The sequence below is a fragment of the Anthonomus grandis genome, chromosome 13 (genome assembly GCF_022605725.1).
Source record: "Anthonomus grandis grandis chromosome 13, icAntGran1.3, whole genome shotgun sequence".
Classification (NCBI taxonomy): domain Eukaryota; kingdom Metazoa; phylum Arthropoda; class Insecta; order Coleoptera; family Curculionidae; genus Anthonomus; species Anthonomus grandis.
Window position 1 is genome coordinate 4,411,274 of NC_065558.1, and position 25,956 is coordinate 4,437,229.

Here is a 25,956-nt window from a genome sequence, read left to right on the forward strand (position 1 = left end):
TTAAATTTATCTTTAAAAAAATAAACTATTTAAAAGAGTTTTTTTTTTTTAATTTAAAATTTGCTCCCATACCTATCGTGCTAATTTATAATTATTCTTGGTAAGTATCTATATCTAAATATTTTAAATGTTCTAAATAAGCAATATATTGAGAACTAAATTTAAATCAAATAATATTTCAGTTGATGTGTTTGTTAATTCTTGAATAAAGTGATGAGAGATATCTGAGATGCACTATTTTTTTTCCAGCGTTTAAAATTAAAAATTTTAATAAAATGTGGGTATCTCTAAACTGATAGGCGTATTTTAAAATAAAATTCTATTGAAATATATCTCTCATCACTCGTCAGTTAACGCATCAACTTCTGTAATTCTGCAAATTACTTTAAATTGAAATATCGCGCAATAGATCAGGCTTAAATTTCCCGCCACACGCCACCCAAAATGGTTGTCCCCGTCTTTGTCAACAACGTCAATGGAATTTCTGTCTGTTCATTAGGCAACACGCATTTCTCTATATTTGTGTTATAGATTATTTGCATTAGCAGTCCAGGTATATTTATTAACGTATCCAAAATTACGTACTAAATACGTTATTTTTATAACAAGGGACGTATGGACATAAAAATTAGGTACGATGCTGTTTGGGTTTATATAGAAAGATAGATAGAAAGTTCTTCTTCCTTAAATTAACCTTAAAAAAAACATGTTCACAATGTTCACGTAACTATCAGTGACACCAATCATTATCCTAGGGAGAACAGCTATATAGGGAAGCTGCAGCCGTTGCCATCCTTTCGCTACTCAAACAATCGATACAAGAAAGAAGCGAAAAAAAAACCAAACAATTCAAAAACACCTGTACAAAAGAGGCACAAGAGACAAAAAATTAACATGACAATGTCGAGGCGGACCCATTCTGTTCTTGGAGCATAACGTGTATAGATAATGGCCAAGCTCCGCCTGCAATGTTCATTGGTGTAGCCGCGACGCATGCTCACTAGCGTTCTTTCACCTATAGCTGGCCACGGTATTAACATAGAGTGTCCGTAAGTCGTTGGGATTTGCACGTATTTTCGTGCTTGTGTATGCATAGTCTTTTGTTGGTTTTTTTTCCCCATTTAAACTCATGTTGTTTGAGTAAATTTCGGGTCGGTTGTGGACTATTTTTTTGTTTTTTGGGGGGACTTTAGGGTTTTTTAATTTGCACGGTGTGTTTTGGACTTTACACTTTTTCGCAGTGCAGTGTAATCGAAAGGCCTCAAAATTGATCTGGATCTACAGCGACAGGCGGCCTCGAGCGGCCACTTTATTAGGTACGTCATGGGTTTTCTTGTTGACATTTACTGTGTAAATGAATTGTGTTAATTAGGGTTATCGGTGCTGGAGGTGGGGCTTTGGTTTTATTAACCCTATACGCCCCTTAATTTGTATAGTTTTTAGTAAACACTTATAAGGCTACATTTGTATTAGTCAGAATGGCTTATTGGGCAAATTTCACACTTGTGAAACCGGTTTGAATTATACAGCTGTTCACATTAATATACCCATTAATAACGATAATTTTTATTTGCATTTGAAATATCTAATTCACGTAGAATAAGATTTTTATTTAGGTATTAACCGGGATTTTTAGTGGCAGCTCTATCATTAGGTCATAGGAACAACGACCCCTCCAAACAATATACATAATATATATTTTTTTAATTTGAGGTCCTATATGCTTACAATTTATTAATGTAGTATAAACTATATTCGAAAAATGCTTCCTTACAAAGATACAGAGTATCAAAGTTTTAATTAAAATATTAAAATTCGATTATATTATCAAAACTAGTTTAGATATTTAATTGAAATTAGTTATATTTGGATAGTTAGCAAAGATACATCTTTTTATGAAAAAATTATTATTTAACTTTAACTAGTAGCCTGCATACGGACACATAGGTATTCGTACAATTTTATTGGAAAAAACATACTCCGCCACTGGTCTTTATACTATCAACATTTTTTTCTTGAAGTTTATAACAGAAAATCGCCTTCAAGTTTTTTGTAATTTGACTTGCCGTTTGCCACAAAAAAATAATTTATAAGTATAGGACTGACTAAAAAAAAAAAAATAATAAAAAATGTAATAAAATATTCAACAATAACTATAATTAAAATTACTAAAATTGCAAAAAATTTAGTCTTCTTGTTGCTTTCACATTTCCATCACAAAATTCATAGCAAAAATTAATATCTGCATATTCGTTGTTAGAAAACAATATTGCTTGTATTAATACCTTAATACAAACAACATTAATCGCAATGTTAATAATTATTACAATTTTGAAAATAAATGACTTAACATTTAAGGAACTTTTACAATAAAATGCAAAAACCCTGACAGTATTAATCATTTTTCCTTGTAAACTAATCGAGGACTTCAGAAATAGTTTTTATTTTAAATAAAATCAGTGACGTACATTTTATTCAATAAAATTGTGCGCACGCCACTGGTAAAAGTATAATAAAAAAAATTGCGCAAAAAGATGTATCTTTATTATCTAACCAATTGTGGTTAATTTCATTTAAATATGTAGTGATTTTGAAAATATAATCAAATTCTTAACTAATTTAATGTAAAATTTAAGTTTCCTCTTTTGAAACTGGGCCACCCTATACAGGATGTCCCAAATTCAAGCCTCACTATTGGAATCTCGCAAACTAGAAGATATACGAGGTCGGTCAAATTGAAGCAAAGATGCGCAATATGATGCTTATTAAAACGCTCTTTTAAAAATTCAAAAATTCCGAATAGTTCCGAAGATATTTGGAAAAAACCGAATATTCTTGATTTCAGTTTTATTTTTTTTGCAACTGTCTTGAATAGATATAACAAAATAAATTACTCCTTCTTATTGCTACTTTTTCTATATTATAAAATGGTGTCGTCAGATTTTCAAACTGACGTTTGTTTTTCTAAATACGGCCCTGGATTTTTTATTACGGATTTTAAGAGCCCCTTATGTTTCTAAACCAACACTTCAAAAATTTTATAATAATGACAAAACATTTAATGAGATTAAAAACAAACACCTTTTTTATATAATAACGCATTAATAAATAAACACTAACATAAACAGAGGTTTAAAAATAACACAATTAAAACAAATATTTAAATATAATTATAATAATCCGCCTGCTTGGATGCGTTTTCGTGTCAGTCTGTGAATTTTATTTTGATAAAGGCGGTTTTGAAGAAATCCCCAAAGAAAGTAATCTAAAGGGATTAGGTCAGGGATTCTAGCGGGCCAACGTACGAGTCCTTGGTTTTCAATCCATTCAAATTGGTGACGCAATGGTCCATTATGGGGTGGTGCACCGTCCTGTTGCCACCATAGTTGACGTAATACATTTAAAGGTTCTTCCATTAAGGAATCCATTATATCGGTCCTTATTAATTCGACATATCTTTCGGATGTTAGATTTCTTTCAAGAAAAAAACGGGCCGACAGTTTTATTGGGCTACATACTGACCCATATATTAAATGATTCTGTTGTGTTCGTTATAAAATGACGAGACAGTTTTACCACTAACCAAAACTCTTTATTTTTACTCTCGACACGTGTTTCGCTAACGATGTTAGCATCTTCGGGAGAAGATTAAATCTAAATATACTAGCACTGTAAAGAAAACGTTTTTAATTCTATCAAAAATATATTTTTTGTCTTTCTCTTTAACACATGAGTCCTTATGGAAATATCTATTAATATAAAATTTTTGAATAAGTGCGATACATCATTGACTCTTAAAATTCGTAATAAAAAATTCAGGGCCGTGTTTAACAAAAAAAAAATTGATGATGACAGCTCAAATACGAAACGTCAGTTTGAACATCTGACGACACCATTTTGTAATATATAAAGAAATTTGCAAAGAGAATGAGTAGTTTATTTTGTTATATCTATTCAAATAGGGTCGTAAAAAAATTAAAATTAAATCGCCAATATTCGGTTTTATCCAGATATCTTCGGAACTATTCAGAATTTTTGAAATTTCAAGAGGACGTTTTAATGAACACCAAATTGTGCAACTTTGCCTCAATTTAACCGATCTCGTATCTCTTCTAGTTTACGAGATCCCAATGGTGAGGTTCGAATTTGAGACATCCTGTATATGTTATTTTAAATAAGGATTTATTATTTCAATTTTCTGGAATTATTTGAAATTAGTTTCTATATGGGTCTCTGTTATAGTAGCACGCTTTAAGCCATTGGATATTCAATGGATATCCCCTTTTGGACCAATCAGTTATCCTATGGACATCTGAATATTGTCCAAATGATATCCAGTAAATTTTCAATGGAGAGTCGTCTCAAATCAGTTAGTTGTACCAATTTTGGACACTGAGAACTTGCTTAAAATTTAAAAGAAAAAAACATTTAAATTAGATAAACGCAATTTATTCTTTATTAACTTTTATCCTTTGTTTCACGTCAGAGTCTTTTCAATATGGCGGTCCGCTTATCAGCTCTAAATTGTACTTTAGAAGCATTTAAAAAAATAGATGCAGATAAGATGAGACTTATATAAATGCTATATAAGTCCAGTAAGTGAGAATCTATGTAGCAAAATATTAATATTTTTTTAAAGAAGAGAGCTTCATACATTTCAGAAATTTAAATGAAAAATTTGTCTAAATTTTTATTATTTTTTTTCTAGTCTTGTTTAAAGAGATTACTTTAAAATAATTAACCCAGTTACACGGCACTTTTTATTGCTCTTTTTGAATTCAATGTTTTTCATTGCATAGCCATAAAAATACAAATAATTTAAGTCTTTTTTTCTAAACCTTAATTTCTACTTGTATTGCATGCTCATGATCATGACTCAAGCTAATTTCACATTTATTATTACTATAATCCTCAAGACACTTCCCATATCTAATCTACAAATAATACCGTTGGAACCGTGTGAGACAAATGATTAAAATCCATACATTAAAAATCAGGATATTGACATTTTTTTCACAGGAGTTCCTGGAACAAATAAAATAATTCGTTCTCTAAACATTTAGGGACATAAAAACGATCCAGAATAAATGGAGGATGAGCTTTAAATGAGAAAATAACTCCAAATGCTTAAAACATATAAAATAAAATTAAATGAAAGTAGCAAAAATTATTACTAAAGTTTAACCTGAAGAAACAATTACATGAAGATTATTTACGTACATTTCAACCAGGAACTATAAATAATAACTCTCAAGTTGATGTAGTGTATATAGACTTCTCAAAAGCTTTTGACCACCTTGACCATTGTATTTTTACACCAAATATTTCTGATCAATCTCATCTCCTTCTATAAATTAATAATTTATAGAAATATTCTTTTTTATTAATTAATCATAATAGTAATTTTGAAAAAAGTGGACTTTTAGCATTTATGAAGATTATAAATTTGAAATTTGATCAGATATAGAAAAACTAATAAAGCACTTTAGGGTAGACATAATTGCTGAGTGATTTGGTCATATCTATTAATAAGATTACCTACCCATTGAGTTTAAAAGCAGCAAAAAATGCCCAATATTTGACAACAGAATCATAAAGTTAATCAAGAAAGTTATTCTTAATAATATATAGAATTTACTAACCTCAAACTTATATATAGTCAAAGACATATTTGAATGTTGGTCTTAAAAATTGTTATGCGATAGTTTTAGTACTATCACAATTTACATATTATGATGTTTTGTATGGTGCATCTCTGCTTGAACATGATTCGAAGCGGATACAACTAATACAAAACTCGTGTGTGCCTTTCATTAGTAGTATTAGTATACTAAGGGTGTAACTGCAAAACTGAGAGAGATCCAATGGCTAAATATGAAGAAAAGAAAGACTTCACATTATTTAATGTTGTATCATTTTTTGAATTTTAATCGATTTTCAGTTGAAAAGATATTTTCCTGCTTATGAAGTACTGTTCTTTATTTTCTTGACGTCCGCCTAAGAAGATCGTGATAAACACTTGCAACTTTCACTTGATTGGTACTATAGTAACTTATCAAGGCACTAATCTGTATCCATACAAGATATCTAGTAGAAAAGATTTTTCAGAAAAACGTGAATGAAGATAAGTTCATGGCCGTATCCATGGCGTTTGGTTATGGACATCTGATACAGAACTTTTTGTGGATCAAGAAAAACTTTACTTTTACGTTGAAGAACATAGAAAAGAAATGATTGATATATGCTGGAGGGATGATCTTTATAGAAAAGTTGTGAGAGACTTAATGAAGACATCGTTGAAGTGGTAAAGAGTGGAGTAAAGTAGGACAGATTACAACTTGTTAAGTAATCCATGTTTTTAGTAATAAGGAATGTAGCAAATCTGTAGAAAGTGTATAATAAGGGTTATTCTTTGAAATGGATCTGATCAAAGGTTAATTGAATCGATTTTAAACTGTAAAAACTCTTAAATATTTGTTCGTTTAATACTAGTGAAATATGAATATGAATTGTATGTTTTTTTTATGAATGAATTTCTGTGTTTCTTTTGAAAATAAAACATTATTCCTAAAAGTTTTTAGAAGTATTTTTTGATGATATATGAGCAAAACAGACTATTTTGATCTACGCTTTTACAATTTTTAGAAAATCTTAGTAATATTCCTAGAATGATTTTATTTTTGTTAAAAATAATAAAATTAATAGTCTTATACATATAAGTATTTTTTATAAAGTCAATTATATTTGCCTAAAGAAATATAAAATAAATACAAAAACTTATTTTTAATAAAAAAATTCAGATTGATGCTTTCTATAATTGTTTTTAAAAACTTCTTGTTTTTAAGCATTATCAGAAATAACGATTTGAAAAAAAATCAAAATGATCATAATTCAGATGTAATTATCTCTCGGTAGTTGAAATTATTTCTTAGTTCTTATTGGTTAACTTCTTAGTCTTACTTTAAACTTGTGGCACTCTCAAGTTTCAAGAACTCTGTGGGAGAATTTTTTTTTCTTCCGAGTAGTTGAAATCTTTTTTTAATTAATTTTGATTCAGGAAAAGCCAATAATGTGAGTTTTTTTCTTTAAAATTTAATAAAACTGTCTGAAGGAAATTATTTTTTTCTTTTAGTTCTTGTTGGTCAATTGAAGCCAAGAATGTAGATTTTTTTAAAATTTTAAACTAGATGCGAATGCCTGAAGAACCTTATTTCTTTCCTCCAAGCAGTTATTAAAGCCATTTTTTGTCTAAAAAATAATCTTTATAAAAGCCCCGGTACTTTTTTAAGGATAATTTTAAATATTGGATTAATGTTCTTCTCTTCTTTTTCAATTTTTATTTCTCTTTTTTCGTTTGATTTTATTGTTTGAAAACGGCTTAGCACACCAAGCTTTTGTTAAGTCACTCTAAATGGAAAAAATGTAGTAGAACAAAAATAAGGAAGCTCAAAGGTATATAAATTGATGAAAAAAAAACCAGTTACAAGTAACAATTTTCGAGTAAAAAAAGTGAATGAATATAAGAATAAAATAAGTATACATTTTTAATTTTCTTTTTTACATTTGTATGAAACCTTGTTTCAGGAAAGTTTTTATAAGGGATAAAAGGGATTAAATTGTGAAAAAATTACTTCTTTTGCTATATCGTAAATTTTCGTAAATTTTATTTAACTGTTAAAGAAATATTTTTTTAAATTTTAATGGATAAAAGCTGTCCACGAAAAGAGTTTTTTGAGTAAATAAGTAAAAAATATGAAAAAAAAATATCTGTGCCAAAAAAATAAGTTTAGGTACGATGCACTTAATTTAAATCGTTCTCAATATGTGGAATGCTTTGGACACAGCTCACGTAAAATAATAGCTCCTTCAGGTGTTTGACTCTTCCACTCGTTCATAAATAATATTTTTGAGGAACTAGAAGTATTCTCTTCTTAAACATAGAAAGAGAGCGACAAAATAAATCTACACAAAGAGAAAAATATGGAATTTTATGTCACTTAACGTAGAGTTTCTTGCTACATTGGTTCTATACAAACAGACCGGAAACAAATAAGAATTTTGAAAATTTTGCCAAGGTATTTGAGATATTAGATGACGTGAGTTAATATGATACTTAATTAGCTTATAGAGAAAAAACATGTGGTTGTGACAACGCGGTAGAGCAAGAGAATATACATATAATTAATTGTTAATTTAAAGTTCTATTAAATTAGCATGTGAGTTAAATGTACCAGTATTAAGATGGAAGAAGTTTTCCAACAACTGATTCCATTTATACAAAGAATGAACTCAAATACTGAGAGGAATATAAAATACCAGAAAGAAATAAGTTATGATTTCTACTCCCTGGAAAGAGAGACTCAAAAAGCAGGAAAGAATTTAAAGTATCTAGAAGTAAATGTTGTCAGACATTTGTAATATAAGTAATGAGTTTAGAAATATAAGATATATCAAACTACTCAGAAAAGACATTAAGAAAAATTTAAAATAAGAGGAATAAAATTAAATTCAAATAGACGGAGGATAAAAAAAATTCTATTAACTACAATAATAAATATTTACGTTATTCACGTAAAAAGATGATACAAGAAGTCTTTTAACAACTCAGAAGAGAAATGGGCAATGTATTTGAATATCAAAAACAAATTCAAAATTACATGAAATATATGGAATAAAAGAGACAATTGCTTGAGAGAGACAAGACGAAAATTTAGACTGATTGATGAAACCTAGAATAAAAATTTGAAAAAATATTTAAAAAATTTATAATTAAAAAAAATGCTTAAAATCCTGACATATATACCAAAAATTACCTTGAACTTTATTAAACAATTGAAAAAGGACTTCGAAATATTAGAAAATGTAAAAATATGCCCGGAATAAAATGGAAACTGACTTTATGCCCAGAAATACCTTTACTGTAATTTAAAATAATACCTTAAAATTTTATAAAATTTAAAAAATTAGTTTTAACATTTAAGGACATAAAAACAATCCAGAAAAAATAAGAATAAGCTTAAAATGAGAAAATAATTTCAAATGTTTAAATTATTTAATTATAAAATAGTAATAAACAATTAGTAGCAAACGTGATTAGTAAACAGAAATTTTGGCATATGACCCTGAGAAAAAAATCGAATAAAGGTTACTTACTTAAATTCCAACCAGCTTTTGAAATAATAACTATAAATTTTCCATATAATTAAAGCATTTTATAAAATTGCTTCTAATCTTATTATACTGTCATAGAATTTATTTTAGAATCTATAAATAATAAATCTGAAGTTAATGTAGTCTATACAGAATTTTCGAAAGCTTTTGACCGCCTTGACTATTCTATTTTTACTTGAAATATTTTTGATCAATATTAAGACAAAAAAGGACAACAATATTGAGACCTCTACTTTTTAATTTGTTCATAAATAACATTTCGAATAATATGAAAGTAAATAACTTGTTATTCAAATTCACATTCAAAATGGTTTATTTGTCAAAATTTACAGTTTTATAGGTCAATAAAAATTACAAAGAAAAAAACTTATATTGACCAATAGGACTATCCTCTCGATTAAAAAACCGTTTTCCCTAGTAAGCATAGGCAAAGGAGGGACGAGAAAACTGAAGGAGGAAAATTAAGGAAACGCTATTTTCCTGCTATGACAAAAATGTATGCTGTAGAACGGCCACTATTAAAGACTACATTTAGGGAGACATTAATATAGTTAATAACTGGTGCAAGAAAGTCAATTTACCTTTAAATGCCTTTGATTTTAGTGTCTTTTCCTATACGCTAATAAAGAACTGTATTACTCACCAGCATAAAATTGAGATCCCTCTTGAATCAACAATATTGAAGAGGCCTGGGAGTTATTTTTGACGACGCACATTTATTTTGCAAATCGGAGATATTATTATATAAAAAGAATTTATGAAATAGGACTCTTAAATCTTTGTCAATATCAGTCTAGTAGTAAGCTTTTCTTCCTCTCTTATGTACATTCAATTTTAGAATACTCTTGCCAAGTATCGGATGTTTATTTTTGTTTAATTTACTTCCTCTAACTTCTGTTGTTGCAGCAGTTTTTGAAAAATTTCATAGTTTCATAGGTCACAACAAGATTATGCGTTACGTAATACAGCACTTAATTCTCACTTGCAGTTTCAATGCAACTCTTAAAGAAACCTAGTGCATACTTTATTTATAGATCTCCGCATAAAATAGTACCTATTGCTTATTCAAACAAAAACCTAAAAATACCCATATACATATTGCAATTAATTTAAAATTCAAATATCCGTCAACGGCGTTGTACGTTGTAGACACACTCGAAATGCGACGTCGAGAGGTGTGGACACTCGAAAAAGCGTTACTTTAGTAGTGTGTATTGATTACTTATTCTCAGGATATAACCATTCGAAAAACACTTAACTACCGACTAATTTAAATAAGAAAAAAATCGTTGACGGGTGAGCAAACAGAGCTCACGGATTTTAAACAATAGTAAAATGGTAATTGGGCTCCGCTGCAGAATATCCGAACGTGTATTAAAACGTACATGAAAATAAACATAAAACGGCGTGAATGTGTCGTGGGGACTGTGTAAATACGATTTTATGAAAAGCAAACATACAGTCTGTCTTATAATATGGCATAGTGTTGCTGCTATCCACGGATTACGGGGCTTTTGTAAAGCTGTTGCTTATGAATATGAAATTGCGCGAAATTCACAAAAGCGGATAAAGGAAATCTATGAAATTAATATAAAAAGGCTTCAGGAAACGCTATTTTTCTTATATTTTCAATTATGTTTGGACGGAAATCATTTAAAAATGGAAAATAACTTTTGTTGCATTTGAATTTTCTAAGAAATCGTTGTCGGAAACTTTCATATTTCTTCCAAGAGCTTTAATAAATATTATAAGTTTCGTCTGTAAATTAATTTCTTTGCAAATGGCAGGTTTGGTCGAAAATTAGGAGTAGGAATAAGACACATTTAGTGCGACGTTTCGCCGGTTTAATTCCAGCTTCCTCAGGCACTAAAAGATATATAACAAAATATGAAGAAATCCGTTTCCTTAAAATATACAAGATTTAACAGCCTTTGTTCAAACATAAATACAAAAAAGACAATGCAGTTAAAAGAATTAGAAAATTAGTTACTAAGATTTGAAAGAAAAAAAATAGTTAAAAAAACAAACTAATTAATTACCTTAACAATCAGTGTTTAAGAACACGTAAAAAAAAACGTATGAGATACTTTACTAATTTCCTAACATGAATAACATTTACTTCACACAAATATACTGATCAATGAATTATAATAATTTGACAAAACGCACTCGATAATTAGTTTTTTTTAACTATTTTTTTCTTTCAAATATTCTCATCTATTAAAGAAGAACAAAACAAAACAAAGGTAAGAACACAAAATTTTATTTATTATTAAAGAAGGAACTAATAAACTGAACTAGCTGATACGGGATATACCCGAAAAAATAAAAAATCTCAAATTTTGGAGGCCAATATCTCGCCTTTTATGGGTACTATCATAAAAATTCCACGGTTTTGTCTTAGATTTGTCATTCTGAATTCAACAAGACTATCCGCAAGGTAGTACCTCTTATATTAGCTGAGATATCGCATTTTTGGCCTCAAAAACGAGGTCGAAAAACGAATTTTTCCAAATTTTCAAAGTCCTCTCATTCAGTTAGTTCTGCTTGAATCCCATTATAACCCGGTGTTTTCGTGATATGGGTGATAAGAGCAAGACGATAGTATAGTTGGTTCGATTTCGAAAAAATTCAATTTTCGGTGAAAAAATTCGATTTGGGAGGGTATACCCGAAAAATGAAAAATCCCAAACTTTGGAGGTCGATATCTCGGTTTCTATGGCTACTATCGGGAAAATTTCAACGGTTTTGCCTTTGTTTCGTCATTTTGAATTCAACGAGACTATCCGCGAGGTCGTATCTTTTATATTAGCTTAAATATCGCATTTTTGGCCCTCAAAACCTAGGTCGAAAAATGACTTTTTCCGAATTTTTAAAGTGCTCTCATTCAGTTAGTTCTGCTTGAATCCCATTATAACCCAGTGTTTTTGTGATGTGGAAAGCAAGACGATAGTATTGAAAAAAATATATTTTTGGTGAAAATATATCCCGAAAAAAGAAAAATTTCAAACTTTGGAGGTCGATATCTCTGCTTCTATGGCCACTATCGGGAAACTTCCAACAGTTTTGTTTTAGTTTTATCATTCTGAATTTAATGCAAAGACCAGAGTGGGTCTTGTCTCAGAATCTCGGATTAAAGAATAGATTAAGATTTAGAAATACTGAAAAGTACAAGAAATTTTTAAAGAAAAGAGCTTGGATAAATTTCTTGGATAAATCAAATGGAAGCAGAGACGTAAATTAGAGCCCAGTAATGTTTGAAATAGCATTAAATTTACTAAAAAAGTACGATGAGTATTTATAACCTCTCGACGGAGGAATATGAAGCACGTTAATGGAAAATACAGAGATATAGATAAAAGCTTTCAAATGCCATAATCAAATATGCAGTAGAAAATTTAAAAAAATATATATTGGCTTTTATAGACCATTAAAAACCTTTGATAGCGCACTATGCTAAAAGTTATATAATATATCGCATTAGTAGTAAATTACAGTTTTAGAGTAATTCCTTGAACTGTGACAGAGTTGAAGAACTGAAAGATTATTAATTACAGATATATAATAAATTTTGCTTAGGAAATATTTATGAAGGAGCCAAAACATGTAACAAAAATTAAAAATCCTCTTTGTAATGAAAACTGTAATCCCAGCAGTAAACTCACAAGGCTTTATTTCTACGAGAAATAATTCTCTTTGACAAACTATAACATTAAAACTTCAAATTGTACATAATGATAAAAAATTTTTTAATAATACACAAAACTTCTATATCAATGTTAAAATCATTCATATTTATAGTAAGTCAGCATTTTAAATTGACTTTGTGTGTTTTTTGTTTTTGAACTCGATGTTTTTTATTAGTTATATAAATACATGTCTTTATTTCAGTTCCTGAGGAAGTTCGAATTAAACCGGAAAAACGTTGCACTAAACTAATAGTGTTTTATTCCTATTCCTAAGTTCCGACGAATCCTGCCATTTCTAAAGAAACTTGAATATTGTTTTATTACTGCTTTTTTGATATTTGCTCATTTTCTGCATTTTCACATGATCATTTCTTATAGAGAGCACAGTTTATGCTTTCATGGAGTTCTTTTAATGTATATTTATTATTATTTATCTAGTAATTACCGTAAAACATTTATACGCGTAATTTTGGCGATCAATACGTTTTATGGGCGCTCCACCAGTAAAGAAAGAGGCCTGGCGGTATATCGATTCTTTTTTCATTAAGTGAAACTAGTTTAGGCGAGTGTTCCTATTAAGCAATTACATCTTCTGGGGCAAACCTAGAAGATTTCAAAAATAATTTTCCACGCTCACAACCTATTTATAATTTTATTTCAATTACAAACTACATAAAACTGAAGACGGACATCTGCAGTCAATTCAGAAGCATAATGGTACATTATTTATTTATTTGCTTCAATCAACAGAGAAACTAGAATAAAAAAATATATAACTCATACAAGTAAGTATCGGATAATGTCAAAAAATAAAGCTTTAAGACCTAAATATATAACTTTTAAAAGGCTTTAAGAAAAAACAATAAAAAATCTACAATTACCTAAAGACTAAGAATATAAGAATAGTACAGCTTTTAACAAACAAATACGAACTATGGGAATAAGGATAAGACGCTGCAATTTAAATATTCTGATAATTAAAGCGTATAAAAGGTTATTGTATAATTTAATTGGTAAAACTACTGGGCTGTTTGCCATTTTGCTTAATTTAAATGATTGGGTAAATCCAAATTTAAGTTAACCCTGAGTTCATAGTGGGAACCTCTAGACAAAGAATAGTCAGACAGGTTAAGCTTTATATGCATGACCGAGGAAATTCGAGGAGTTCTACAAGAAAATGTATAAGGCTTAAATAAAATAGTTCTAATTATTTTTTTCTGGGCCGTAAGAACTTCACCACTTTTAGAACAGTTATCTCAACACATTATGCCATATGACAAACATAACTAGACATAACCATAGTAATAAAGAAGTATCAGGCCAATATCGATTTTATTACGTATGTGCCAGATCACATAGGCATAAATTGATAATTTCTTTATAACCATATCTACATGATAAGACCAACTAAGATGTTCTTCGATTAATATTCCTTAATACTGGACAACCTTATTTTGTTCTATGGTTTTGTTATGCATTTTAACAAGCAAGCATTTATTCAAATCGGTAAGACTAAAAAATATCACTTCAGGCATCATTTCATCAAAATGCTACCCTGTGCGATAGCACTAATAACTGGAAGGGGGACGCAACTGAAACATTTCCATTCTTTAATATGGTTTTTTGATATCTACCGATCAGGTAGTATTTAATTTATTTATGGGCAAGACCACGCATACCATAGTAATTAAATCTGTCCAACATTAGGTTAATATTTATTACATCAAACGCCGTTTAATGCCAAATTAGACAAAACATGAATATAAGGACAAAATTGGATCTTATGTAGAGCGACCCGTACTGAAACCAAACTGGTATTTACTAAAAAAAATTTCTTTGAGTAGGAGACTCCAAACGTTTAGAGAAACACTTTTCGAAAACACCGATAAGAGTGAAAAAATTTAAGGTGATACGTGCTGTTGTAGCAAAAAATTTTTACTTTTGTATGGTTTAATCAAATCTATTAAATGTATATGATAGTCCTGGCAAAGACGTGCATTTTGCTTTTTTGCTCAATAGGGATCAACCCAAAAGAAGTTTAAGAGTATCTGGAAAAATTTCGTCTATATATACTCGCACTGATTGGAATTTCTCTCAAATATGGGTAATGTAGGTCTATTATGGTTAAACAAGTGAGACAGTCCATTTCCTCCCTCATTTCTAGGATTGCCTCTGTGATCTACTGGTGTTTGGGAAAAGTTATTGCTGCCAATAGGGTATCTTTCAATTTGGACTAATAATTGTCTTATCAAATGAAATCATTACGATCTCATTATTAATGTGTTCTTGGTATTTTCATTTGACTTCTGGATCTTCGAACGCTTAATTAATATTTGAAACTTTTTTTTCAGTTTTTTTGTATCGCTAACTTTATTCGAGTCGTTGAACACACAGGGTTATGATATTCGTATCTTCTTTATCTTTAGGAAGCTTTAGTATATACGAATTATTCTTATTATTATTTTAATACTATTTCTTATTTCCGGTCAAACAGCAAAGTCTTAGAAATTGCCCAAAGATTTTTGAAGTTTTTGAAGCTCAAAATTTGATCAGCAGAATAATGTATTACTGAACCTAAATCACAATTATTCAAAGATGTCACAAAAGCGTATTTAGACTTACAAGGGTCAAAGTAATGCAACATTGATTGCCTAAATGAGAATCTGAAACACTTTAACATCATATATCATCATCAACATCATACATGTCAAATACAAAATACAAAAGAGGGCTTAGTATAGTAGCATAAGTAGTATCTAAGTAGCTGCAGATCTTAGATCGTAGGTTGAAGTCAATGGGTCAGTAATTGTCTCTGGATAGGGATGTACCAGATGGGGGCCATCTTGGGTCTACTTTTATTTCTGGATATGGATATGCCAAGGTGTATAACAAATTCTAAAATTTGTCAATATGCAAACGACAGATAACTTTATTGGAGTTTTCTTAAATAGAGTGGTTCCAGGATACTTAAATTAATGAATGAAGTCCGGATTGGATCTACGATCAATAAAAATAAAAAAAAAAAACAAAAATGTTTTTGAGAGCCTAGAAGAAAATAAAAAATCTTCTCTTATATAAAAGAAAAGGAAATGACTGCTATTTCAAATACGTCGGAGTGCCTGAAATAAATATAAAATTTCTTTGAACATGAATAAATGAATATAAAATCATCATTATAAAAAAATACTTAGACTGAGATATATGACTTATAGTAATACAATCTTAGATAACAATATGGTCCCACGATGCACCACACCCTTTAATATTTTCCTTCTTTCTTTTCCTCTTTATTATTTATTTTTCAACGATAAAATATGACAATTCTGTGGAGTACAATAAAGAAGTAATTCATTATCAACTATACATTAGAAGAAAAATATCCAAACGATAGTTATTTCATTCCCTGTTTACAAAATCATTACCTTACATATATATGAGTACTGTTTATTTTTATTGCAAATAAACGCAACATTTCCGAATTTTATTTCAGGTCTGTGAGTCAGATGTGCGAGAGCGGTTTCAATGCCGCCGAAGGATTTTCACGGATGGCTTCCTTGGGGGGCACCACCATCGGGATGCCTCAGAGCCTACAAAACCCCCAAACGATCAAAAAACAAGAGGACCACATCAAAAGACCCATGAACGCTTTCATGGTATGGTCCCGTTTGCAGCGCCGAAAAATCGCACAGGAAAATCCGAAAATGCACAATTCGGAAATTTCTAAACGATTAGGTAAGCATTCGTGCTCCTTGAGTAAATCAGATCCACCTTGTTTGAAATCCATTTTATTAAACATTTTTTTTGAATAACTTTTAAGTGTTGAAACATTTGATAAATAAAGGTTCAGCTTAGGGTCATAGAATTCTGAAATAATAATGTAATAGAAATTTTAAATTAAGTTTATTTCAACAGATAAAAATACCCACAAAACACTAATTTAAATTTAAAAAACATAAACCATTGTTTCACTTTAAGTCGCAATATATGCAACTCAAACAACCTGATTTAATTGGAAAAAACTGTTTTAGTGTTGTTTTCAAAGTATTTTTAAGAGTTTGGAGATATACTTTAGAAATCCAAATCCTTATAATATTTACTACTACTATCCTACATAATGGAGAATTTTTCGCCGGTCAGTAAATATCATCACTTAATTTCGTTTTAAAAGAAAGAAACATTAAAAATTTATTTTAAATGCTTTCTAAACGAATATTAAATCCCATACCTGGGGCTCCAAATAATGCATCCAAAATTTAATTTTTCAAAAATAAATGCAAAAAATAGGCAAAAATTACTCTGAAATACATGACAACAAAGTAAATTTTACTTTGTTTCAGGCAATTGATAATCGTTTATTTATTCCACATATTTAAGGAATTTTTCTATTTCTTCTTCTTGAAAGAGATAAAAATTACAACTATCTAAGTTTTAATTTTTTACACGCAAATAAACAAAAAATTAAATATATGCTCATTTTCACTTTCCTTAAAATTAACAATAATTAAAAAAAAATTACTGTGAATGAAAGTAACATGCTCACATTTGTAACTCTCGCCGTTTAACCAATTGTTGTGAGTTGAAAGTCCATATCGACTTTAATAACTATCTAAATCTTGTTTAAGTCTCTTTTGGGATCTTTAATTCATGTAGGGAATTTGTATTGATTAATTGGGTTTACAATCTCCTGCTTAAAATCACATGCAGTTTTATAATCCTCAAAAATGACTAGTTAAACAAATCTTGAATTTTGTCATTTGAATTGTAAATCCACTTGTTAAGTTCTTTTTTGTATCTTTTTCAGTGTTGTAATTTGATTTGGGATCATATATATTTTAGGCTTAGTGTATTTATTTTTTTGGCTGCTATAGTCTTGTTTTGTGTATGCAATGTCGTCATATTATATTTGCAAAGCTTGCAAATTTGTGTGAATGGGTCGGAAATTTGAAAGGTTCTTTTACTTTAAAGATTCTTATAACAATTTTTTTAAAATTTAATTGTCTAATATTAAAAAATCGCGAGTCTATAGACAGAAGAATATCTAATATTTAATAATATAACTTTTATAATCAATTTCTGGATAGTATTTAATATTCTTATATTGTAGTTATACAAGTATCCTCCATTCACAAAGACCATATGCTAAAATAGACTCTACAAGGGCGTAATATAGTTTTCTCCGGCAGTTTATAATTATTCATTTATTTATACCATAGGGTTGATAAATTTTCCTATGTTTTCTTTATCTACCTGGAAGGGATAAAAATTACAACCTCGTAAATTTTTATTTTTTTACAGGCAATTGGTAATGATTCATTTATTCCAGGCACTTGAGAAGTTTTCCTATTTATTCCTCAACTGCCTGGAAGAGATAAAAAATTACATCTACCTAAGTTTTAATTTTTTACAGGCAGTTGATAATTATTAATTTAATTTAGGCAGTTGAGAAATTTTCTTATTTCTTCTTCAACTGCCTGGAAGAGATAAAAAAATTAGAACCATGTAAATTTTTATTTTTTATAGGTAGTTCATAATCATTCATTTATTTCAGGCAGTCGAGAAAGGTTCTTATTTCTACTTCAACTGCCTGGAAGAGATAAGAAATTACAACTACGTAATTTTTTTATTTTTTACAGGCAGTTGGTAATCATTAATTTATTTCAGGCAGTTGATAATCATTCATTTATTCCAGGCAGTTGAGAAATTTTTATATTTCTCTTCAGATGCCTGAAAGAGATAAAAAATTACAACGATGTACATTTTTATTTTTTAACAGCCAGTTGATATTTATTATTCATTTAATTTAGGCAGTTTAAAAATTTTCTTATTCTTCTTCAACTGCCTAGAAGAGATAAAAAAATTAGAACCATGTAAATTTTTATTTTTTAAAGATAGTTCATAATCATTCCTTTATTTCAGGCAGTCGAGAAATGTTCTTATTTCTATTTCAACTGCCTGGAAGAGATAAGAAATAACAACAAAGTAAATTTTTTATTTTTTAACAGCCAGTTGATAATTATTCATTTAATTTAGGCAGTTGAGAAATGTTCTTATTCTTCTTCAACTGCCTCGAAGAGATAAAAAATTAGAACCAAGTAAATTTTTATTTTTTATAGGCAGTTCATAATCATTCATTTATTTCAGGTAGTTGAGAATTATTCATTTATTTCAGGCAGTTGAGGAATTTTTATCATCATTTTTATCTTCAACTGCCTGAAAGAGATAAAAAACTACGACTATGTACATTTTTATTTTTTAACAGCCAGTTGATAATTATTCATTTAATTTAGGTAGCTTAAAAATTTTTTTATTCTTCTTCAACTGGCTGGAAGAGATAAAAAAATTAGGACCATGTAAATTTTAATTTTTTATAGGCAGTTCATGATCATTTATTTATTTCAGGCAGTCGAGAAATTTTCTTATTTCTACTTCAACTGCCTGGAAGAGATAAGAAATTACAACTACGTAAATTTTTTATTTTTTACAGGCAGTTGGTAAACATTCATTTATTTCAGGCAGTTGATAATCATTCATTTATTCCAGGCAGTTGAAAATTTTTTATATTTCTCGTCAACTGCCTGAAAGAGATAAAAAATTACAACAATGTACATTTTTATTTTTTAACAGCCAGTTGATATTTATTATTCATTTAATTTAGGCAGTTGAGAAATTTTCTTATTTTTCTTCAACTGCCTAGAAGAGATAAAAAAATTAGAACCATGTAAATTTTTATTTTTTAACAGGCAGTTGATAATCATTCATTAAAATTTGTACACGTATTCCAAGGGCAATTTCGTTGGACATGTATTTCAGCGTTTTTCCAAATTCGTACGAAAATTTGAGAAAAAAAATATTTTTCGGAAATATTGATTTTTTTTCTATTTATTCGACATAAAGTTCATAACTCAAAAAATTGACCAGATGCTATTTTTAAAATTTGTACACATATTCCATGGGCAATTTCATTGGACACCTGTTTCAGGGTTTATCCAAATTTGTACAAGAATTTGAGGAAAAAAAATATTTCTCGAAAACATTGATTTTTTTTTTATTTATTCGACACAAAGTTCATTACTCAAAAAATTGACCAGATGTCATTTTGAAAATTTGTACACATATTCCATGGACAATTTTATTGGACACATGTTTCAGGGTTTTTCCAAATTTGTACAAGAATTTAGGAAAAAAAATATTTTTCAAAAATATTGATTTTCTTCTATTTATTCAACATAAAAATCATACCTCAAAAAATTGACCAGATGCCATTTTGAAAATTTGTCACATATTCTATGGACAATTTAATTGGACACATGTTTCAGGGTTTTTCCAAATTTGTACAAGAATTTAAGAAAAAAAAATATTTTTCAAAAATATTGATTTTTTTCTATTTGTTCGACATAAAAATCATGACTCAAAAAATTGAACAGATGCCATTTTGAAAACTTGTACACATATTCCATGGACAATTTCATTGGACACCTGTTTTAGGGTTTTTCCAAATTTGTACAAGAATTTGAGGAAAAAAAAATTTTTTTCGAAAACATTGATTTTTTTTTCTATTTATTCGACATAAAGCTCATAACTCAAAAAATTGACCGGATGCCATTGTGAAAATTTGTACACATATTCCATGGACAATTTCATTGGACACCTGTTTTAGGGTTTTTCCAAATTTGTACAAGAATTTGAGGAAAAAAAAATAATTTCGGAAACATTGATTTTTTTTCTATTTTTTCGACATAAAGCTCATAACTCAAAAAATTGACCGGATGCCATTTTAAAAATTTGTACACATATTCCATGGACAATTTCATTCGACACCTGTTTTAGGCTTTTTCCAAATTTGTACAAGAATTTGAGAAAAAAAAATATTTTCCGAAAACATTGATTTTTTTTCTATTCATTCGACACAAAGTTCATAACTTAAAAAATTGACCAGATGCCATTTTGAAAACTTGTACACATATTCCATGGACAATTTCATTGGACACCTGTTTTAGGGTTTTTCCAAATTTATACAAGAATTTGAGAAAAAAAAAATTCTATTTATTTGATTTAAAGTTCATAACTCAAAAAATTGACCAGATGCCATTTTGAAAATTTGTACACTTATTTCATCGCACTGGAAGAATTTCCTGATTTTTACTTCAACTGCCTGGAAAAGATGAGAAATTACAACAACGTAAATTTTTTATTTTTACAGGCAGTTGCTAATCATTCATTTATTCCGGGCAATCGAGGAATTTTCTTCTTTCTTTTTCAACTGCCTGGAAGAGATAAAAATTACAACCATTTAATCAATTAAAAAAGAATAAATAGATTTCACTTAACTACCTTTGATAATATCTTTATTCTGAAAATTTTGTTGTTTGCTTATATGATATCAATATTAAAGTATGCTTCTACAATGCGGTTACGATACTATAAGGATCATGTTAATATACTAGAAAATCTGCGAGAAATAGGTTTTCCTCATTAACCTTACTAGAAAGGTTTTCCATCTCTATTCTAATACAGGCAAAAATCTGTTCATTTACAATTTAAAAACTTCTAAATAGGAAAATTAACCAGTTTTTTTTAAATTATTATGATTACGTATGATTTGCGTTATTGTATTGGTAATTTAAGGCATGCACTTTTTTCAAATTGATGAATGTTTGTTGGAAGATTTCATTAAGATTATTACTGAAAAGAGTCAGTTTATCATTAAAAACTGATTTTTGCAAAATAGATTCGTAATTTATATGTTGTATGTAAAGCTCAATTTGCCTCTTATCAAAGCTCTTTTAATCTCTATAAATTTGAGCCTTATTACCTATTTCAGAAACATTAATATAGTCCGTCAAATTGAGCATATATAAAGTATTTGATGTAATTAACTAAACTTGAACTAATTTTACTAATCCTTGTGGAATCAGAGACAATTTGTTTTAAGTTAGAAAGCCAAGTAATCGCTTTCTGAAGATTTTATAAAAAAAATGTCTATTCCAATCGCCCATTAAGATTATGTAGTCATATAAAGTAGACATTTTAGACAACAATCTACCAGAAAAGCTTTATTCTTATATTTTACATCTACTTATAGTTGTTCAATCATCTTTCCACTTTTCCACACACAGGTGCTGTGTGATTATGCCGGTGTTCGCCATGTTTCACTTGTTCCAAATAAAGGAAGTCGTTTATGCTGCAACAATGCAGATACCTCAAAGAAGAAATGGCTAAGGGATCTAATGTTTACCTGACCTGTATTCAAACTATCTAACTTACTTTTTGACGAAATTTTTCATAAAAAATTACCTCGTTTTCGCTAGCCTACTTCACTACCTAAGTTATTAAAAAAATCCTTATGTTATTTTTTAAATTAATATATCTATAAAGCTTCTGTTAAACATAAAATCGGGAAAAAAATCCAAATTACAATATCCATGCAGCCTCGCCGTATATATAGGATCGATCCCTTTTATACCTGACGTTTCCCCAGTGTTTTCTCATTGGAGAAAACAATGGGGCAACCGATTGGCTGGTCCTTGGAGACGCCTCTGTTACATTATGTCGCTTTTTGTCTCCCGCTTTGTCATTTTGTATCGGAGACAGTAGAGTCGCTTTCTCTCCGGGACCCTTTGTTTCCCCGATAAGAACTAATTATTATGAGCTACGTTGCTCTTTTGGGTCGCCATTGTCTCGCTGAAAATTCGATCTTTGCCTCGGTAAAACCAGCGTTTGTTTCTTTTAATTTCGCTTAAACATAAAACGCAGACTTATAATTAAAAAAATCACTTATTAGTAAGCACAATCAATTTGATGATAATATGCATAATTTAATTGGATATGATTGGAATTTTCTTAAATTTCTTTTCGAATATAGAATGAATGGTAAAGGAATCTCAGTTTAATAATTGGAAAAGTATTGGAACAAAGTGAGATTTTTCTGGTTTAATCTCACAAACCAAGCCAGAAAAACACTATTTCCAGAAGATTCAAACACTATTAAATTAATGAAGCAATGATTTAGGAAATGGGTTGAAAAGCTGAGTTCTCATTTATATATCCTTATCCCAGTTTAATAATTAGACAAGTATTGGAACGATATGAAGTTTTTCTGGTTTAATCTGACATACCAAGCTAGAAAAACACTATTTCCAGAAGATTCAAATACTATTAAATAAATGGAACGATGTTATAGGAAATGGGTTTAAAAGCTGAGCTCTCATTTATATATCATTATCTCAGTTAAATAATTACGAACCTATTGGAACGAAGTAAGGTTTTTCTGGTTAAATCTGACAAGCCATGTCAGAAAAACACTATTTCCGGAAGATCCAAACACTATTAAAGAAATGAAACGATGTTATAGAAAATAGGTTGAAATTATAACGATTTAAAAAGCCTGAATATTTGAAAATAATACAAAAATTATCTAACGTAAATTGGTCATCAGCATTTAAACATAACCCTTGTTGTATTGATTTGTTTTTTTTTTGTGATTTAAATTAAAAACATGTTTTAACATGCTCTAATCATAAATACTTGCCTGTATAATACAGGCCAAATACAAACTTTCTGAACGCTAAATCGCTAAATTCTTGAACAAATTTGAAAAAACCCTGAAACAGGTGTCCAATGAAATTTTCCATGGAATATGTGTACAAATTTTCAAAATGGCATCCGGTCAATTTTTTGAGTTATGAGCTTTATGTCGAATAAATAGAAAAAAAATTAATGTTTTCGAAATTTTTTTTTTTTTCCTCAAATTCTTGAACAAATTTGAAAAAACCCTGAAACAGGTGTCCAATGAAATTTTCCATGGAATATGTGTACAAATTTTCAAAATGGCATCCGGTCAATTTTTTGAGTTATGATTTTTATGTCGACTAAATAGAAAAAAAGCAATATTTTTGAAAAATATTTTTTTTTCTTAAATTCTTGTACAAATTTGGAAAAACCCTGAAACATGTGTCCAATGAAATTGTCCATGGAATATGTGCACAAATTTTCAAAATAGCATCTGGTCAATTTTTTGAGTTATGAACTTTGTGTCGAATAAATAAAAAAAAATCAATGTTTTCGAAAAATATTTTTTTTCCTCAAATTCTTGTACAAATTTGGAAAAACCCTGAAACATGTGTCCAATGAAATTGTCCATGGAATATGTGCACAAATTTTCAAAATAGCATCTGGTCAATTTTTTGAGTTATGAATTTTATGTCGAATAAATAGAAAAAAAATCAATATTTCCGAAAAATATTTTTTTTCTCAAATTTTCGTACGAATTTAGAATGTTTTCTTTGTAAATCTTGGTCTTTTAATGTGACAAAGTTTTATATTTCACTTATAATAATTTTACTGTATTATGTGCTACTTGTATATCACCTTTTATTATTGTTTTAATTATATTATTGCCCCTTGCTGGCTTTATTGTGATGAATATGAGCAATTTGTTTATTGGGACGAATATGATACAAATTTAAATTTGATAAAATACCATCAATCATTAGCATAATATTACAAATATTAAAGACGAATTCTGCCTTTGGTTAATTGGTAAAAACTGGTCGAGTTTATATAGCAATATTTCTATTTCTAGAAGACCGTAAGTCAATTTGCCCTTGGTAAATTTATATTTAGAGTAAGCTTTAAAAAATGAAATATATGTTCTATTCATTTTATATGTATTAAATTGACCAATATTTCCTAGGTTATAAAAAGTTCCAAGCTGCATAAAAACGTTGTCTATACCGCTGGCGCCCATCACTAAACACCAATATTTACCTTCTCGTTACCTAAATAAAAAACTCAAATAAATTACGAAAATACTAATAATGACCCAAAACGAGGGTTTCTCTGTTACACAGTAGTTAACATCTCCACGATAAGTTTTGTGACAATGCAAGGGATCCACCTGAAGGCTTGCTACCTACCTAATACGTTACGCTTTTTAGGAAAAAAAAAACCGGTTTCTCGTCGAGTTTCCTCAATTTACGAAAACAATGAGTAAACTCCAAGTTAATCCAAAGCATTTTCGCTTTGCCGATAGATTTGCAGTTCAAACTGTTCTTTTGTCGACGACAAACAGATTCGATCCGAACAAAAGCCGGGAGAGATGTCTCTTTAGGAGATCCCTTTGTTCGCCTTATATTGTCCGCTCTTCTTCGTTCAATGGATACTTCAAGTTACATAATTTCTAAGAGATTGTCTTCGTTGATTGCTTTGTTTTATTATAATATGCTTAAAAAACGGTCATTTTAGATGGTTTTTGAATAAAAGGGAGTATTTTCTTATTTGGGAACATCTAAATAAATTACGAAACCTGGAGTCCAATTAAAAAAAATAATCTTAGTTTGCAACTATATATTACCTTGAGATTGTAAACACAGGGTCAAAAAAAAAAGAAATTAAAAAAAAAATTAAGTCACATTTGACAAAAGAAAATTCATGAAAAATATCTATCGTTTAAATCCAATGTGATCTTCTAAAATCTTGGACCTCTTATATTCCTTTATATTTTTGTCCTTTTAAATCCATTGCGATTATCCGCAATGTCGTACCACTTAAAGTTCCTGAAATATTTAAAATTTTGAAAAGAATTCATAAAATTTGGAAATATTCAAATTAATGTAACCACACTGCTGTAATAAAACCTGACCAAAGTTTGCTAATCAGAGAAAAACAGAAGAAGGACAAGAAAGGATATTAAAAGAATCTTGGAATTGATGGAAGAGATTGTAAGATGAAATAAAAACAAAAGTATAGTGAAGTTTACGGACCAATCACAAACGAGAAATGAGAATAACTGAAATGAAAGAGATGCAAGTAAATTAAAAAACTGCAACTTTAACATGACATTTTTGTCCTGCATAAAAAGATAAAGAAATTGGCGGGCATACACAAATCCAATTTATTATGCAACGCAAATGGAGAAGTAATAAAATCTACAACAAAAACTTGAAAGAATTATATAGAAGAATTATTCGACGACAAAATACGGAACATAAAACCAAACGAAAAAAGCAAAAATATTTATTTCCAAAATTTACTAGCGAATATTCGAATAGAGCAAGAGACAAGAAAGAAAATCGAGATTTGGAAAGGCATAAGACAG

The 25,956-nt window shown here is 29.1% G+C and overlaps 1 protein-coding gene across 2 annotated transcripts in view; it reads left to right on the forward strand.

Annotated features, from left to right (window-relative positions):
* Nucleotides 1-1,037: 1,037 nt before the first annotated feature.
* LOC126743976 (transcription factor Sox-2) overlaps nt 1,038-25,956 on the forward strand; it is a 67,670-nt gene continuing 42,751 nt past the window's right edge. For both annotated transcript variants that reach the window (XM_050451272.1, XM_050451273.1), the window contains exons 1-2: nt 1,038-1,316; nt 16,351-16,592. In XM_050451272.1, coding sequence (XP_050307229.1) covers nt 16,364-16,592 — 229 coding nt within the window. In that variant the 5' untranslated portion in view covers nt 1,038-1,316; nt 16,351-16,363. The remainder of the gene's footprint in view (nt 1,317-16,350; nt 16,593-25,956) is intronic.